The sequence below is a fragment of the Diceros bicornis genome, chromosome 3 (assembly GCF_020826845.1).
Source record: "Diceros bicornis minor isolate mBicDic1 chromosome 3, mDicBic1.mat.cur, whole genome shotgun sequence".
NCBI lineage: Eukaryota > Metazoa > Chordata > Mammalia > Perissodactyla > Rhinocerotidae > Diceros > Diceros bicornis.
This window is the reverse complement of record NC_080742.1, coordinates 24,648,132-24,667,314: the sequence shown is the minus strand read 5'-3', so window position 1 is coordinate 24,667,314 and position 19,183 is coordinate 24,648,132. Positions and strand designations below refer to the sequence as shown.

At 39.5% G+C, this 19,183-nt stretch overlaps 1 protein-coding gene across 1 annotated transcript in view; it reads right to left on the bottom strand.

Annotated features, from left to right (window-relative positions):
* GRM3 (glutamate metabotropic receptor 3) overlaps positions 1 to 16,113 on the bottom strand; it is a 97,755-nt gene extending 81,642 nt beyond the window's left edge. The window contains exon 1 of the mRNA XM_058524679.1: positions 15,646 to 16,113. Within this exon, the coding sequence (XP_058380662.1) occupies positions 15,646 to 16,113 (468 nt within the window). The remainder of the gene's footprint in view (positions 1 to 15,645) is intronic.
* Between the last annotated feature and the right edge of the window lie 3,070 nt (positions 16,114 to 19,183).

Here is a 19,183-nt window from a genome sequence, read left to right as displayed (position 1 = left end):
TTCCAATTCAGAATTCCCCAAAAGTGGACAGAGAAGAACTGTCTCATAGTCTTCCTATCTCTAAGTTACTGTTTTAGACTACCCTTTTTGGGAATCCTTTTGAAGATCTCTACTATATATGTATATTTGTTGTTGGTGAGGAAGATTGGCCATGAGCTAACATCTGTGCCAATCTTCCTCTATTTTGTATATGGGACACCGCCACAGTGTGGCCTGGTGAGCAGTGTGTAGGTCCGCATCTGGGATCTGAACCTGTGAATCCCAGGCCACTGAAGTGGAGCGTGCAACCTTAACCACTACGCCACCAGGCAGGCCCCTCTAATATTTTTAATAGCCCTAATGTTTTGTGCCAGCTACTATTCTGTTGTACATGTGTTATCTCCTTTAATCCTCATAACAATCTGTGAAGTAGATACTACCATTATCCCCTTTTATAGATTGAAGAACTGAGGTGCAGAGAACGGAGGTAGAGACAGGATTTGATCCCAGGCATTTTGGCACTACCCACTATGCTCAAATCCCCAGACTTATTCAATCCATTCTGTAATCCAAGCTCTTAACCTTTGCCAGATGTGATTCTTCTCACTACGATGTAGCAATGATATATTTCAAGTTATAACATGTTTGTCTTTTTTAATTTCTGAAGACATAAATGCCTTGATTTGAGGACCATGAGCAATCATTTCTTGTTATCAAAAGTATACTTTTTCATTTGTCAGTCTATACTTTGCAGTGGCTCCATAAACATTTGTTTACTGACTGACCATCTACAAAGATAACAACAGTTGTCTAAGAATCCACTGGGAAATTTCAACTGGGAGATTGAAAGATTCAAGCTATAAATATCATGATCAGGTTTGGCTTTATGATTTATGTGAGAAACACAATGACCTTATGGCAGGGCGTGTTATTTCCTGGGGCCTGAGAGGCTGCACACAGGTTCAGCAGAAGCCTTTTCCACAGGTAGCATGTATTATAGTTTTATATTCAATGTTCAAACACCTTGGGGTATCAATTTTCTGAGTGTTTTTAATTTATCCAGAACTAGGTATTGCTATGTTTTCATTGTAATCTATCAAGTCACAAATGTATTGACTTTTTTTTTGGCTTGAGGGGAAATACTTAGGATGTTGGACTTGGCCAGGTACTATTATGTTTGTCAGCAGATGCTGTGGTGTAAAATGAGCATTTTTGACTTTTCCACATTTTTGTAGTTGTAAGCTGGTGTTGTTTAGGATGAGCTTCATCTGCAATAGTTGTCCAACAAACCAACGTTACATGTTGTTGAACATCTGCCACCATTTTCCCATTATTTTCCCCTCCAAATGAACTCAGCTCTATATAGTTTCCTCAGTTATATTCCCAAATCTAGATGCCTTTGCACATGTTGTTTCTTCTGCTTAGAATGACCTTTACCACTTGTCTGCTCAGCTAATCTATGCAAGGGCTCCTTGTCTGAGAAACTTTTCTGGACACTTCACTTCAGGCTCAATTGTATGCCCATTCTCTGAGACTCTTCACTCCTTTATATATTTCCTTCATGGCACAAATCAAAGTCGATGGTGATTTCTAGATTATTCCATAATTCTTCTACTGGCATGAAAACTCTCAAGGACAGGGAATGTGCATTGTTAATATGTTTCCTCAATGCCTTTTGGAGTATAGTGGTGCTCCATGATATTTGTTAAATGAACGAGCTGATGAATGAATCGATAGTTTGCTGCTCTCCCATGTAATTACAAGGATAGGTTTCTGTGGGAAAAAAAATAGCTGGCCACCAGCAGGCAATGCAAAGCTACTCTCAAATACTACTAATAAACAATTTGCTGTGCAATGTGGATTCTTCACTAATCATATTCAATTTTTCACCAAAATGAGATGACACATCAGACAGGGAATTGGCTTAGACCTTTAGGAATCTGAAGCAAAGGTTTTCATATCATTAAAACCAATTTCTCCAAATTATCTCTGTGTAACTAACTAGGTATATAAGAAATGAAGTCAATATTATGCCAATTGGATCTGGCCATTGTACTGATTCCCTTTAGGCTAGAAAACTGTCTTCTTGTTCTAAGAAAACAAACTAAGAACTTTATCCATGAAGCCATAGTCCTCAAACCACATATATCTAAAGTAGGAGTCATATAAACATATACCTATGGCAGGCTTCATCAAATGAACTGATACTAAGGTCTGCTGGTAAGGCAAGGTTTTTCTGGAGACAAATGCATTATGTACAAGGTAGGTAAGCAGCCAAACACTCAGAGCTCACATCAGTTGCTCACTTATTTTTCTTGCTTTGGGAATATCTAATACTTTGCCTTTCCCGTAATCAATAGCTAATTGTGGAGTGATCCTACTGTAGGCATCCAAACCATCCTTATTCACTTGTGGAAATTTTGAGTTAAAGACCAATTTATTTGGGAGTTTCACTTCTCCCAACATTTTTTAGCAAGTTGTGGGGACTCTTCTTTTTTAGCATGAAGGTGTCATGCTTCATTTCAATGATGGGAACAAAAGCGTATGAACTATAGGAAAGAGCTCAGGTAGTCTACTCTTTGATGTTGTGAAAAAAGGGAATATGAAGTGGAACTTTCAGAGTCATCAACGAGCTTCCGCATCAGTCAGGTGATCACTCTTCTTTCAGGATATCCATGATCTACCCATTTCAAACATAAGCTTTGTACCTTCTGTGGTGACACAATGCCAAATAATTTTTTCAACAGGAGACAAAAAGAAGTATCCAAATTTAGAGTCCAGTAGAAATAAGTTTCCCACTAAAGTGATTATCCATCATGAGGATTATTTTCAGAACGTTCATTGTTATTAGCTTCTGAGACTGTGATAATCCATTAAAGGGAACAACAATAATTGGTTTTTATGTGGACCTGTGCTTAGCTACAAAAATTCCAGATGGCCAAGAGGCATCAAATGCTTACTTTCTAAGAAAAGTGCTGTCTATAGAGCTGAACTATATACCTTTGAAAAATAAGCCATTTCTGCTGTCCCGAGAATCAGGAGACTCGATAACAACCTCCGTGGGTTTGCTTTTGCATTCTGTGCTGTTCACATGTCTCTTTGGGGCTATTTTTTAAGAATAAGCCTGCACCTTTAATTGTTTTATTGCACATGCAGTACTGAATGTTTTGTTTCATTCTTTTAATTAAATGCTTATATATAAACCTGGAAGAGAACCACTGAGTGCTGCACTTTGAACCATCTGCTACCTCATAACCCAAGTTATTACATAAAGCAAGTTCTAAAAGTTGTGATGGTGAGAGACCTCAGTGAGTCTCCTATTCAGATTGATCAAGTTGCACTATTAGCTGAACAAAATCCCAGATTGGCTTGTATTTTAAACTGGAACTGGAGGTGGTATATAGTTGAGAAACTGCCTGAGGAATTCAAACTGTTCACATCACATGAATTATCTGCCCCTAAAGGATGCCAATCATATTGTTATTGCAGAAAGGATTAGTCATTTTTTTTTGGACCACATTACCTGCAGCACATCTGGGAACATTTTGCATGAAAACAGTTGACTGGAGCCCATGTCTGAAGGCTAGAGATTAATCTGGATTTAGGAAATCACACAATGGAGTGTAGCAAATGCCAGGTTACCCAGTATAATCTGCAAAAGTTACTGGTTTTTACATGCCATGGGTCCAAAAAGTACTCTAGTCAAAGATTCGTATTGCCGTGCCCAGTCAACAGCATGACTCAGTCCCATTGATTTTCCATGGACATTCCAGACAAAAGACTCCCTAATCATGGCAGAAACTTTCAAAAATGGCTTCAAGTAACCCTGATTTCTATGCCAGCCTCTCCTGAAATCATTGCACCCAACACCTGTGGTTTGCAACCCAGATAGACACTTTTGTGTCTTCATTTGCGACTAAGGAATTAATGAATAGCAAGGTTATCTATTTTGGCATCTTCATAGCTCATCACTGAGGCTGAAATGATATTCAGACCACATAGGATTCCTTGAATCACGTTTTTTCAGGAGAATGGCGTTATAAGACATATCAGGTTTCTCATCGTGACAATGCCACTCCACATTCGACAAGTGTCTGTCTTGCTCCCTTATTAGTAAGGCACTTTCTCAGGAATAACTTTGTTTTCACCCAGATTTAGCAGGTACTTAGAAGAGGAACAAGAAGATATTTTGCCCAATGAATTAGTCTGTATCTGCTTTTTGCTCCTTTTTTTCCCCCGTGAATTAATTTTCAAGAGAAATCATAAAACTGAATTGGTTTGCGTTCCAGTCACTAACAATGGGATCAGAAGGTCTCTGTCATATCTGGTCCTTCTTGCATTAGTGTTTACCAGCAACACCTGCAAAGGCATGACTCCCACAGTGACTTGACACCAACAGACCTGTTAGAAACACGTCCTTTAGTGCCTTGGATATTGATTTTTGACAATGCCTCTTCAGGATTCAACAGAGCCACAAACTGAACTAATCCATATTTTTCTGTGGGCCCTGAAGTCACTTGTATAACAATAATATGACAAATATAGTCTTATCAATAAAAAAGGTGTTCCCGTCCTCATTGGCTGTTAACCAAAGGCCAAAAGCTGCTGGGTACGCATGGGGGGAGCTGAGGGCCGTAGCCCAATATTTTAAAAATGATTATTATTTACTTCTGAGGACCTGTGGCAATAATTTAAGGCAGAAGGATATATACCATATTATTTGTAGCAAATAGAACTGTGTTATTCATGGTTTTCCTGTTAACTGTTCATTACTTCAACAGAGCTGTCAGGTACAAAAAGCCAATAGTGTAGCAGTTCAGTGCACAGGATTGGAACCAAACAGGCCAACATTAGAATCCCAGCTCCTTCTCTCACTAGCTGTGTGACCCTAGGCAAGTTATTTTAATTCCTTAAGCTTCAATTTCCTTATCTGTAAAAAGAGAATAACAGTAGTCCCTGGGCTTATGAAGTTATGTAAGGATTAAATGATAAGAAATGTGAAACACTTAACTTTCCGGCTGGCCCATAGTAAATGCTCAAAAAATGATAGAGATGATAATATTAATCCAGCAGTCATTCATTCAGTAAATTTTGATCAATCCCGATTATACAAGGCACTATTCTAAAATGTAGGCTTTTCTAAGATGAGTAAGGTACCCCCACTATCTTCCAGGAAGTTATAGTCTGGTGGGAGACAAAGACACATACCAAGGATAAAATTTTGAGATGTATGTATACATAATTATATAAAAACATGGGTGAAAGAGCAACTAATTACACTCAGGTGAGTAATGGCAGACTCCCATGTAGAGGTAACATTTAGGCTTGAACTTGAAGAATAAGTGAAAGTTTGCCAGGCAGAGAAAGGGGAAAGGAAGTTTTTAGGCAGAAGGAGGAATACAGAGACAGGGATGGGAAAATGCATATGTGTTTTAATAGTATGAGATAGTACTATCAGGGTAGCCAGTGCCTTGTAGGGATGAGTAGGGTAAGGAAGAATAAAGGGACTGTGGCTAGACTGCTAAGTATTTTATATGCTATGCTAAAGATTTTGAATTTTATTCTTTAAGAGATAAAAAGACATTAACACTCTTTACTTAAGGGAATGACGTGACCAAGGTTACATTTCAAAAAGACTACAGTGGATGACATCCAACTTGAAAGAGTCAGAGAATGGTAATCAGATGGACAAAATACTCATGCTGACCCAGGCTGTGAGTACTTGAAGGCCAGGGACCATGTAACAAAGAATAAGTTAGTAATAGAAATGTCAAGATTGGAGATTTAAAGAAAAATTTGAGTCCACTTAAAACCATTTATTTGGTTGGTAGTAATTTCTCAAGTACTTATGTCTTAATTCGTCCTCCTGTTTGTGTCATTATAGGTCACCTTGAATCCTTCTTGGCAGGAAGCAGGTCGTAAATAATATTGGTTGTTGGAGACTGTAGAAAGGCTGAAAAACTTTTAAATTCCTGGAAGCATCACAGAAAAGATAACATAAAGACTTTCTTTAACATAGAAATAAAAACTGAGAGTTAGTTAAATAGCCGTTGATAACAGGAAATTTGCTGGATGCCACCAATCTGCATAGTTTATTGTTGCATTTCTTTAAATCTTGTATAAATAACATTCCTTAAAACTACTGTATAAACATAGGTAAGATGTGCTTAATGCATATGTGTCGTTTTTATTTTGATGGAAAGTTCCTTTTTTATGGAAAAATTCTGAACCAGTTGTAGCTTATGTGTTCAATCACATCTGTTTTCCACATTGGGAGCTTAATTGCCTGGTTTGTATTCTATGAGGCCTCATTGTGAACCTAATGGCAGCTACCCAAATTGGAGGCGCCTTGCCTGGGAGGAACCAACTAGTCCCCGGGATGCACGCCCTGCAAATTCAATCCTATTAAGTGATGGCAAATGTCTCAAGATGCTTTGCCATTCTGACCATTTGGCAAGGAAATCTGGTCTATATTTGGAATATAATTTTTGAAGGTGTTGCTTCCATTGTGTTCTCCCCTCTGTTGCAGTTCTCTCTATGGGAATGTAAAGTCAAGGAGCTGGCGAGGAGCAAGACTTTGTCACTAGTAACAGAGGGATTTCCATAATATACCAGGTGGTGATGTCAAAAATAGTTACATCACAATTTTAGTGTTCAGAGTCCCACTGATATACCGCCTGGAGTAGCAATGTTTGCTTAGAGTTTAACTGCAGGTGTTTTTGGAACACTATGCTTAAATTTCCAAAGTCCACTAAATGGAAAATACTCTGTAAGTTTTCAACTGCATTTTTCATAGACTAGTAAAAGCATTTCTACTACATTAAATCAATGGACTTTCATTATTATAAGCTGTTAAGTGTTCCCTCTTTCCATATTGAAAAACTGAGCCTTGTACATATTACTCCATTAAAAAGGCACATATTTAATGGTAATTTGGAAAGAGAACTTTGTGTTGTCAAAGCAAAATCATGTCTTAGGTTTAACTAAAAGTTTCAGGAGTCCTACTTCAATTAACTTACCTATTAATCTATAATCATAGTATCAAACACTTGCTGATATCTCAGGAATGTCTATATTCCTTGCTTTTCATTCCATGACCTCCATCATAGACAACATAGACATAGCTTCAAAAGAAGCTGGTTCTCAGCCATGGGCCATTCAATGCCCTGTGGACAGTGGTCCCTATAGTAATCTCTTGTTTTCATGAGAGTAGTTTCCAAATAAGCACGTGACAGACGGGGAATTAATTAAAGAATAAGTTAACTCCAAAGCAAAGGAAAAAAAGAGTGCATCTTAGAAAATTACCTCTGTAGAAATTTCTACAATGAAACAATGTTAACAAAAGCCTTTTTAAATTGCTGTTGCTACTGCCTTCCTCTCTGTGATAATGTCCTTGAAGGGCATTGCCTTTTTCTGGAGGAGGGAAGCAGGAGCAATGGAGGGAGGTTTCACAACAATCAGCTTTGTGAGATTGCTTTAGAATGAAAAGTCTGGGAAGGAGAGAAGTAAAAAGATTCTATCCGAGATAACTTTTGAGTTGGGTTTTTCTGAAGCTTAAACTGCGTGAGGGGGTGATCAGGATAGCAGTGTGGGAGGCAAACTCTCTGGATTCTAATGTTGATTCCACTGCTTGTAAAGTGGTAGAATCTTGAACTTGGTGCTTGGTCTTTATGAGCCTCAGTTCCTCTTGGAACTGTTCCTCTTGGACTGGAGATGTTAAATGTTTTAAAAAAAGCTAACAGATAATAATAGCTACTAAAATATAAAATGTTGAATACTCATTATGCGTGAAACACTATTTTTACTGCTTTTCATGTGTTTTGTCATTTAATTCCCACAATAACCCAGTAAGAGAGGTAGTATTAATATCTCCTATTGCCATGAGGAAAGAGGCAATGAAGGGTTAAATTAAATCTTAGTCAGTCTGCACCCAGTATTTTAATTACTGAGCTTAAATTTTCAAGAAAGGCATGCTAAAAGTGTATAGTTGTATACATGCTATGATCTTTGTATTTGCAATATTAAATTCAGTACACGAAACTATCAGTTTTACTTTTCTAGTGCTAAATTTATTAGCAAATGGGTTTCTAACGCAGTCATTCTGCTTTTCTTAAGGACAGGATGGTGTTTCTTTCTCTTTTGTATTAACCACATGCACAGTATCTGGCATAGTTGGCACTCTGCATTTTCTTTATGTGGAGAGACTGCATAAAGCTAGATTACAGTAAGGGCAGGGCTCTAACCTTATCTGGCATGGCCCTGGGTGCCCAGCTATGTTGAGTCTTACGTAGTTGTCTCTAGAGTAGTCAGTCTAAGGACAAATGGAGCGGAACCCTTAGAGTGGCTCTCAAATCAAGTTCTCTTTCGCGACACACATGTAGGCAGTGGAGGTGGGGTGGATGGGGGGACTTTTGTTCTACATGCTCACTTTGCTACATCATCAGTCTTTTGTATCAAATCTGGTTTTCCATGGTAGGAAAAGGCTGATTTTTCATTTATGACATCCAGACTGATCTAGAATAGGTAGGTCAAGGTGGTGGTCTCCAATCCAAAATTTGTTTAGGGATTTTCAGCCTTCTGGACATGTAGCAGGTTGTCATTCTGTTAATTCAATTCATTCAAAAAGCATTTACTCTCAGCCTGGTAGAGGCATTATTCTAGGTGCCCTCAATACAAAGACAAAAAGATGTGGTTCCTGAAATCAAGGAGGAAAATAGATATACAAAAGAACGGTTACATTTAATAAGATAGTAATGGAGGTGTGTGTTTATGTAGCGGGAGCTTGGGAAAGGTGTCTCAAAAGGGATAGGGTTTGAGCTGAGAACTGAAGGAGAGAAGGATTTGGCAAGGCCTACAGACAGCTAAAGGACATTACATTCCAGGTGGAAGAAACACTGTGTTCTCTCTTTTATGAAAGAATGTGCAGATACTATCCGGTAGACTATAAGAAAGCAGCTTTCCAGGGAGACTTCAAAGGCAGGTTTCTGGTTACACAGATCCAAGTCTTTTTCCTGCTCAACTCCATTCCTTTCTGCTCATTCTGTTCTTCTCTCTGGTCTCCTAGTACTTATGCTGTCAATTGATACTCAGGTCCTATACTTGTACCTGATTTATGTGTGGACTTGATATTTCCTAATTTGCTTATACATGCCTCAGGGGCTCATAAGATGTCTACTATTTTAAAACTTTATTTTATATTCTCTCTGCTCCACATTACCCAGACTCTACACAATAGTGTTCTTGCTCTACCTGAAATGTATATTCTTAATAAATGCTTATTTTCTGATGAAAAATGATTTTGTGAGTGCCCTAGTTGTAATATGTAGGTAACTATGATATGTGATTCACCAAATTCACAAAAATACTGCCATAATCAAGTGAAATAACAATTGACTGGACTTCTTCAAAGTGATTCTGATGGAAAAGAGCCTATTATTTATTTTGCTTCATGTTTTAGATTCCTTTGTAATCACTCATATCCTAAAAGTAGAGTATTTTGCTTGAGCAACATATAATTATAAAATTAAGAAATTCCCTTAAATGCCATATAGTTCAAACACTAATATGTTTCTTCAATCTCCTCAATAATAGGCCACCTTTTGCTTGAATAACTCCAGTGACATAGGATTCACTTTCTTACACCCTCCTCCTTCCAGACTTCCTATGTCATAAGAATTCTTCCTTACGTTGGCCCTAAATATGCCTCACTTTAAATCAGTGGTTGTCAGGGGGGAAGGGGTATAATTTTGTAATTTTGCAAACTATGGGAACATTTTTGGGTGTCACAACTTGAGCAGCTGCTGGCATCTAGTCTAGAGGGTGTTTAGCAGGGATGCTGCTAAACATCCCACAATGCACAGGGCAGCTCCACACAACAAAGAATTGTCCAGCCCAATAGTGCCAAGGTTGATATACTCTACTCTAGATTCAATTTATTTATCCACAAAAAATATTAATTTTTCCATTCAGTAGTCTATGATACTTGGACACAGCTAACTACATAAAAGCTTTTGTATCTCCAAGACCTTCAACTATTTTTCTGATGCTCCTATAATCAGAGCAGTGATTCACGTGTGACTCTTCCCCAATGTGTTTGAATTTAGAGGAGGAATGGATCACTGAGGGAGGGCAACGCTTAATACAAATAGACCAGTGGTCGTCCACTTACAGACTGTGGAATTAGGTGGGGGAGCAATAATAGAGTGGTGTCTTTCTGTTCCGTTCTCCTGATGTCATCAAGATAAAAGCTGTGGGGGCCGGCCCCGTGGCGTAGCGGTTAAGTGTGTGCGCTCCGCTGCTGGCGGCCCGGGTTCAGATCCCGGGAGCGCACCCAGGCACCGCTTGTCTCGCCAAGCTGTGGCGGCGTCCCATATAAAGTAAAGGAAGATGGGCACGGATGTTAGTCCAGGGCCAGTCTTCCTCAGCAAAAAGAGGAGGATCAGCATGGATGTTAGCTCAGAGCTGATCTTACCAAAAAATAAATAAATACCTTTAAAAAAAAAAAAGATAAAAGCTGTGAAACTTAGTGCAAGGAATTTGTTTAAGGAGTAATTCTTCTCAGAGACGTGATGTGAGCAATGCATGTCATGTCCAAATCTGTGTCATGATAAACAACGCTATAGTGACCATCTCCCAGGCTTAGAGAGTTCCTAGGATGTGGATATTACTAAAAATTCTCTAAAAGAGTCCGATTATACCAGGCATGGGAAAGAGGTAGGAAGTTCCTTTTAAGTCTCTCTTCTGCCCTTTCTATGAGCTCAGCTTTTAGATACCTTCTAACCCAAATCCCCATTTGTTGCTGAGGTCATTTTAACACTCAGGGACACAACCATAACTGGGTCAACTTATTCCTGTCATGTTCCACCTAAAATTTGCTTCAGCTAGTCAGGAAAGACTGAGGAAATAATACATCCTCTGAAAAGAGTGAGGGACATTTTTGGAACATTTCAAGGGACATTTTTTTTTTTTTTTTTTTTTTTGTGAGGAGATCAGCCCTGAGCTAACATCCGCCAATCCTCCTCTTTTTTTGCTGAGGAAGACGGCCCTGGGCTAACATCTGTGCCCATCTTCCTCCACTTTATATGGAACGCCGCCACAGCATGGCTTGCCAAGCAGTGCGTCGGTGCGCGCCCGGGATCCGAACCAGCGAACCCCGGGCCGCCGCAGCGGAGCGCGCGCACTTAACCGCTTGCGCCACCGGGCCGGCCCCTCAAGGGACATTTTGACTGGACAACTTAGGAGCTCGAACTACAGTCTATCTGAAAATGTACAAACATAAACACCACTTCACAATAACTGCCATGGAGACGACTGCCTAGCTAAGGGCAACCGGCCTGATTTTTTTCTTGTGTGAATACTATTTTCCCTAAAGTGGGTGGATTTTTGCAGGCTTATAGAGAAGAGCAGAATATAGTCTTAAAATGCTTTGAAAAGAAACTTATTCACCACAGGGAGTGAGTGAATAGACCTCCCAATGTATATTTGCTAATAAAGAAGGATTTTGATGCTAGCTTTCATTGATTACCAAATTAAGAAATCAATACTGTTGCTTTATAAAAGGGACCACCACAGAGTGGTTTGTCTTACTTATTAAAAGCTTTGGGAAAATAATTCCAGGTCTTCATCAGCGTGATACAGCTTAACCCAGCAAGTCATTAAGAATTTCCCCCTTGGGGAAGAGGGGAGGGAGGAGGGTTGAAGGGGTGACAGGGCACATGAGTATGGTGATGGATGGTAATTAGTCTTTGGGTGTTGAAGATGATGTAATTTACACAGAAATCGAAATATAATGATGTACACAATTTACATGATGTTATAAACCAATGTTACCTCAATAAATAAAAAAAAAGAATTTCTCCTTTGATGCAGTTTTCACTATCTGCAAACAATGCCTATTGTATGAACTAACACAGCAGGGGGTGTCTCTTCTGCTGACTCTCAGGAGAATTCTTCTCCTTTAGTGGGAAGATAAGGAAGCTGGAGAGAAAGGGCCTCCTGAAGCTATCCCGCCAATAAAGCGATCCGGGCCCAAATGGGGAGATATAAGATCTAAACCGACCTAACCACAAAAGGGAAAATGCCCAAATATTGTCATTCTCTAAAATTCTCTCTCTCAGCAGGCAATTTTGTGACTGAAAACTCTGTGCTCTGGTTTGGAACTGGATGCTACAATTAGATGATAGGAATTTTTAAAATTGTGTGGTGGATTTGCACTAGTACATTTCTTTTATAGCTTCTCCCTCTTTCTTTCCCCTGCTCAGTTCAAGCAAAGACACTTTCCAGTAAATATTCAGGAAGCCAAAAGTAGTTAAAAATGGATGGCAGTGTTGACTGACATGCATGGATCTTTGCAGCTACCAAGGACACGTTGTTACCATGGTTACCAGACGCTAGAGTATATGATCAGAATGAGTCCAGAAGCAGAAGTAGGTGAGTGTGAGAGGTACCCCGAAACATCCTCTCTCCTAAAATGTTTCCCTCCTTAGTGTACAAAAGTGCAAATTCACCATTAGGAATTTATTGCTTTGGATTGCTGTTGACTATTTTTTTGGAATTCTTATTAAAAGACAGATATGTTTCAAAAAAATGACAGAAATTCTTAGCTATGTAAGAGCCTCCTAAGACTTCTTTTCACGCATGGTGCCTAGCTGAAAGCAGGGCCCTGTGGGGAGGGTTCCTTGGAAGGCTGCCTTGAGGTCAGTTTATAGGCAAATTGCTCCTCCTCCCAGCTCACCTTGGCCTGGACCAGTGTGTGGCCTAATCAGAGCCTGAGCAGTCAGGACACCTGGGGGCCACGGAGGAGGGAGTGAAGCCCTCTCCTTCCCTTCCTCTCAGCTCACCGCCTTACTCCCGTCAAGGTCTTTGTCTTCTTGCGCACGGACATCTGCCACAACTTTCTGATCAGCCTCCTCAGATCCAGCATCTCATTCACACTGTGGCCCAATTAGCCTTTCTTAAATGCAACTTTCATTCTGTCAGTCATTCTCAAAATCTTTCCAGAGGTCATTGTTACCTTGTGAATCACATGAACATATTCTTATTTGTAGTCACTCTTATTTCATAGTAGTATTGTACCCACAGCCAGATTGGAATGTCCTTGAGGTCAATGCTGTGTTCTCTATTACTTTACTGGTCTCTCTAACCCCTGCAACAGTGTAGGACACACAGAAAGAGCTTTATACAGACTGACTTGCTGAAGAAGCACAGGGGGACCAGCAAGGACTTCGTGGGACAGCCTGGCCATGGGAAGACTATGGAGTTGGTGCAGATGTGGCCCTTCCACTGACTCTTCCTATAACTTTGGGGGACATTATAGTTACCATTTATTCAATCTATTAGTTTTTTGGTGAGGCATTTCCCACATATTTTCTCAATTTATCCTCTCAACAACTTTTTAAGGTAGATGCTATTTTCCCTATTTTACAGATAAGCTAGTAAATGGTGGGGTTGGAATTCAAACCCAAGTCTTTCTGATGCCAAAATCGATACCCTTTTCAGTAAAGCATGATAGTTTTGGTTTCTTTATTCATACTGTGGAGATAAAAACCATATCAGCATTTGTGACTTTATGCTGATATGGACCAGATGAATGAAATAATAAAACAGATTCTTTGCTGATTAAGAAGTGGCTTCTTCCCTTGTGAACAAGTACAGGGTTTTAATAGCCCACATTTTTCTTTTTTCTAAAACGATCTAAACTCTTTTGAGGAGTATATAGGTAATAAAAGACTAAAATTAAATTCAAAAAAATGTATTTGCCTGGCACAGTTTGTTAATTACTTTGGATAAATAGATATTTACACATCTGCTGCAGAGTGCTATTTACTGCATTGGGAGAAACTGAGGTCAGAAAGGCGTATATGTAATCCTTTGTTAGTGGTAATAGGGGATATAATATAAATATTTATAAAATGTTTGGTACTCATCTGGCAAAATTATTATTGAAGTATGACAGGTACATATTTTTATTTTATTTTATTTTTTTAAAATTTTTTGTTTATTGCAGTAACATTGGTTTATAACATTGTAAAAATTTCAGGTGTACATCATTGTACTTCTATTTCTGCATAGATTACATCATGTTCACCACCAAAATACTAATTACAACCCATCATACAGGTACATATTTTTAATTCTCTCTTCTCAAATAGCAAATTCCATCTCTCCTGATCCAAGTATAGAAATAGTGGCAAAATTAACATGATGTGCAATATTTTCTATCCATCTAATGAATTCGAAGGATGTTTATGAAAAACCAATTATCCTAATTACTCATAATATGAGTGTGTGCTCTGAAAATGGAAAGAAATTTGAAATAGCTCATTTAGAACAGCACAGAATTGTACGTGGAATTTTAAATGCCATGAATCTGGGATATAGAAATAAGGTTATTCCAATGCAAATAGAGTCAATTTAAGTGGTTTGTGACATAGACAGACAACATGAGAGTCATATGACTTCTTTTAATGCTTGGGGCTTTGATTATAGTAATTTGGCAGGAGGCAAAGTATATAACTCCTAGAATCAAGGCCTTTTATTACTGTAACATTAGTGCTCTCACCAGACAAATATTGAACTTCAAGTAACATATAGAAATCATATGGGACAGTTGAAAGAACGCAAAATACAAAAGATCTGTCTGAGTTCTAGTTCTTGTGCTACTTGCCAATGGGAGTTTTCATGAAACCAATTTGTGTGGGGCTTGGGAAAATGAGAAAGTTGAACGTGATTATTTCTCAGCATTTGCCATCTCTAAAATTCTGTGACCCTGTAAGTAAGCATTGCAAGAGTTTGAATAACATGTTCCCTCTTTCCCTAACAAAATTATGAGAGCCAATTATCAGCTTTTTATCTAGTTTAAGTTGCATGCTAAATTATTTCTTCTTATTTTTTTGGGGGGGGTAGTAATTATCTGGCTTCTCTGCATACATTTTCAGATTTATACCATGAGAAATTGTTTATAATTTATCTCAACAAAGTGATGCTTTCGTAAAAATTAGTGTGAAAAAAAATAGAGCTCAGTGATATCGTACCTTCTGGTGGTTGATTGTATTGATAGCTTCAGATCATTACTCTCCCATATAGCCACATCCTGTGTGATGTAACTCTACAGAGCTTGTACTGTGGGTAGCACATACTTCCCTGCTCCTTGACTCTGGGCTGAGCCTGGTGAGTTGCTTTGGCTGATGGGATGTTAGCAGATGTGATGCAAGCAGAAGCTTGGAAGGGACCTGTGCAGTTAAGTTTGCATTCTTTTGCACCTGTGCCATCACTCCGAGAAGAACATGCCTGGGCTAGCCCACTGATTCCAGGAGGAGGAAAAGAGACAACCTGGAGCAGAGCCCCAGCTGAAACTAGCCTTGATTAGCTCACTCCAGCCAATATTCAGACTTGCAGACTATAATAATAAATAATTGTTGTTTGAAGTCACTGAATTTTGGGCTAGGTTGTTATGCTACACATTAGCTACCTGATATACTTCTAAACAAATTTTCATTACTAAAGAACTGTTCTGTCTGCAAACTCATATTATCAAATACCCATAGAAATGAACAATTACATTTTAATATCATCCATTAATGAAGTTATTAGGATATTCTCCTTTTGTTCCCCTAAGACTTAAAACAAGAGACACAGCATTTTAGCAATAGGACTGGCCAATCTTACCTGTATGGAAACACTGCTGTAAGAGCCGCCAATGACCCCTGCAATGACAAGTGGGATATTTTCTTGAATGGCATAGGATCCATCAGGACACATATACTCAGCTTCATCCACTTTAGTCAAAGATGCCCTGACAAATTCCAGTGATTGCTCTAATGCATAGGTATCCCTTGAGCATGTATCCAAAATGTGAACACCCAACTTCACTCCTGGTAGCAAGTAATTGTCTTTGTTGATTTCATCAATAGCAAACAACATGGCTTCCAGGCGTTGGATCCCTCGGTCTTCATTGATTCGCCCACATTCTTCAGTTCCAGTGCCTTTTTCATTAATAGGAAATAGGCCCCCTAAAACAAGGTCACCTTCTATTTTAATCTCCCTCCTCAGAAAGTTATGGTCCGCTAAAGAGAGTAAAAATCCTTTTGAAAACAAAGCTAAGGTAAGAACTTGAAGTCTTGTCAACATCTTCATGAATCCCATTTATGGACCTCTGGGAGATATCAATGGATGGAGCCAATGTCACTTGCTAGTCCTCCTTTCTCATTTCCAAACTGGATCTTTGGCCTGTCCTTCATATAAGGGAGGAACAGACTCACAGAGCCTGTCACCAAATTCCTAAAGAGATAAAAATTATATGAACAAAAATGGTAAAGAAAGCAACAGTAATTACATTGATGGTCCGCATTCAGACCCTTGGTGGGATAAGGACTCAAATTACCTTTTACTGAACACATCCTGCACCACTGCACCCGGCACTCTCCCACAAGTATTCTTACCCAGTCCTTCCAACACACTGGTAAAGATCTTAGTGGTCCTGTCTCCCAGAAACGGACACCAAGACTAAAGAGGTAACGTGACCTGACGAAGTGTACTTAGGTTGGAACTAGTGTTCAGACTCTGGTTTTCCTAATGCCGAGTACAATACTCTCTCTACTGAGTCATTTACTTTGATATTGGTAGAACAGCAATTGGTTATGAGTCTTTGTCCCTTCACTTTCAGCTACATTTATAAACAACCCCTTTTTATCCACTCTTCTCTTTCCATTTGGAAACAAAACAAAACACAATTGTAATTCTGTCACCGTTTCTGCGTTCCTACCACCACAGCCCTATCCTCCCTTCATAGGTGACGTCTTCAAAAGAATTGCCTGTAGCACTGTCCCCACTTCTCTTCCCAGGTGCTCTTGGCCCACTGCAATCAAGATTCTGCCTCCACTGCTCTAACAAAATGGCTTTGGAAAAAGCTGCTACTGATCTACTGGTCTCTAAATTCAATAAACCTACTATAGTCCTCATTTTACTTGACCCTAATTGAAATCTTAACTATTTTTTACCTGTTCCAATTTCCTAAGTTTCTGTTTTCATGCTTCATTTCTGACTACCTCTCAGATTCCATTGTTGAACACCCTTCCGTTCCCACCCCATTCCTGGGCTAGCTCACCTAGTGTTCACAGTTCCAACTATCACTTAAATGACTCCCAGGTTAACTGCCTGCTTAACAGCTCTGGCCACACATCCCTCTGACACCTCAAGGTCTACATGTCATAAACTGTCCCTTATCTCTGTGAAGGGATCTTCTCTGTACTCAGGCTCTCAAGCTAGAAACGTGCACAACAGAGGCCTTCCCATTTCACACCCTCCTATTTTCTTCCAATTAGCCTCTAAGTTCTGATGAGTCTACCTGCTTAACATCTCTCAAAGTCACTTCTTTTTTATCCCCACTATGCCAGGCTCTTGTTATCTCTAGCAGGACCACAGCAGTAGATTGCTAGGAGCTGCTGCCAGCCCCCAAAGCACCTTTATGTTAATTAGATAAAGATAACTTTTCTCAAGTACAAAATTTTAAAATTTATTATTGTTTACCTGTACCATATAGATGATGGAAAAAAGTGTAATTATTGATGGCTTCTTCCTCCAGCCAGTGTTAGGCAACTCCTGATGCGGCCCTCACATTTAGAGGAGTACAGTGAGTGCTGGTGCTGGGGTTTGCACAGTAGATTGTAGCTTAGGACAGTTCCAAAAATCAAGCTTCTTTTTACATTATGGGCTAGAACATGTGCTTCTTTTAGGAATCAGGCAAAGCCCTGCTGTGAGGATTATATTTTTGACAGCAGGCTGGGGTCTTCCCAGGGAACTTTCTAAAACCCTGGTGTGGAGCCCTCCGGTTGCATGCACATATGAACCAACGGACCTACTGTTGTACTCTTGATGCCCAGCTCCCTAGCATTAGAGCAAACAGTAGTCAGCACACTCACTCTGCTGCCCCCCTTCTCCCTAGATGAGGTAAGCTACTTATATTCAGAATCAGGTCAGAGAAGAAATAGCAGGGATTTCTGGAGCCTTCTCCTGACAGGGTACAGTTGCATGCCCCTGCGTGTGTGGTGAGTGAGCCTGTCTGCTCTCCTGCTTTTGTGCATGATTGTGTACTGGAGGGGTTTTAGGAAGGAGGGGGCTCTCCTGGCTGTGCCTTGACTCAATCAGGATGCCACACACTACCTGTGTGCTCTCAGATACATTAGCCAATGTAAACAATCTGAGTGGTGTCCCATTGGAGGAAGTGCTCTGTCTAATGCATAATCTTAATTGCTGATCAGAGTGGCCACCTCCTGTCAATCTAAACTGACTTCCCTTTGCCTCTGGGTTGAAGAATTGACTTCTTCGTGCTTCATGATCTTGTCGCTGGCTAGCCCTCAAGTCTTACTGTTCACCATGCCCACCGCCTTCATCCCACCCCAGCCTTCAAACCTATGCATCAGCTATATTGAACTGTGTGTTCACTTCAAAGGATACCTGGGATGTTGATGATCCCTTGCTTCTGCTCATGTTGTTCCTTTCTCTGGGAATGCCTTTCTACACCCATTTGTCTGGTAAACACCCACTTATCATTTAAGACTCAACAGTCACTTCCAGGAAAGGCCAAGAATTCTTTCCTATCTTTCTTCCCAAGGCAAATTGTTTACTTCCTCCTTTATACTCCTGTTGTAGCTAGTTTAAGAAATATTTGTTATTACTATTATAATTCATATTTGTTTCCCTGTCTGCTCCTTGAGAATAAATAAAATGGCACAACACTTGGGATTTTTAGGGTATGAAGAAAAAAACAAAACTCAACAAAAACATCGAGACAGGAACTAGTCCAATGTTTACTTCAACATTTTTGACATTTCTCCCTTCTCCTGTTAGCAGCACCCTTTAAAACCTGGCTTTCCACATGCTTTCTGTTCCTTTCGTGTGGAGCAAGTGATAGGTTGTTTTCTTGAGACACACAAGTCATCTGGGTCTTGTTTTGTTTATTTAGGTGTGAATCTCAGCAATGACAGCAGCAGTCATTTGAATGCTCAGTGTTACCTACAGCCTCTCTGGGAGATCTGCCACAGGGTACCAGAAAGTCTAATAATAATAATTTTTAAAGAATTTAATACTGGTAGTAGAGTATTTTTTTTTTGTTCCATATCAATTTCTGGCCCCTCTTTGATCTTTATGTGCAATTCCCTTTGAAGCAAAACTGCCACGGAAGGCAAAAGACACTGTGATCATTATT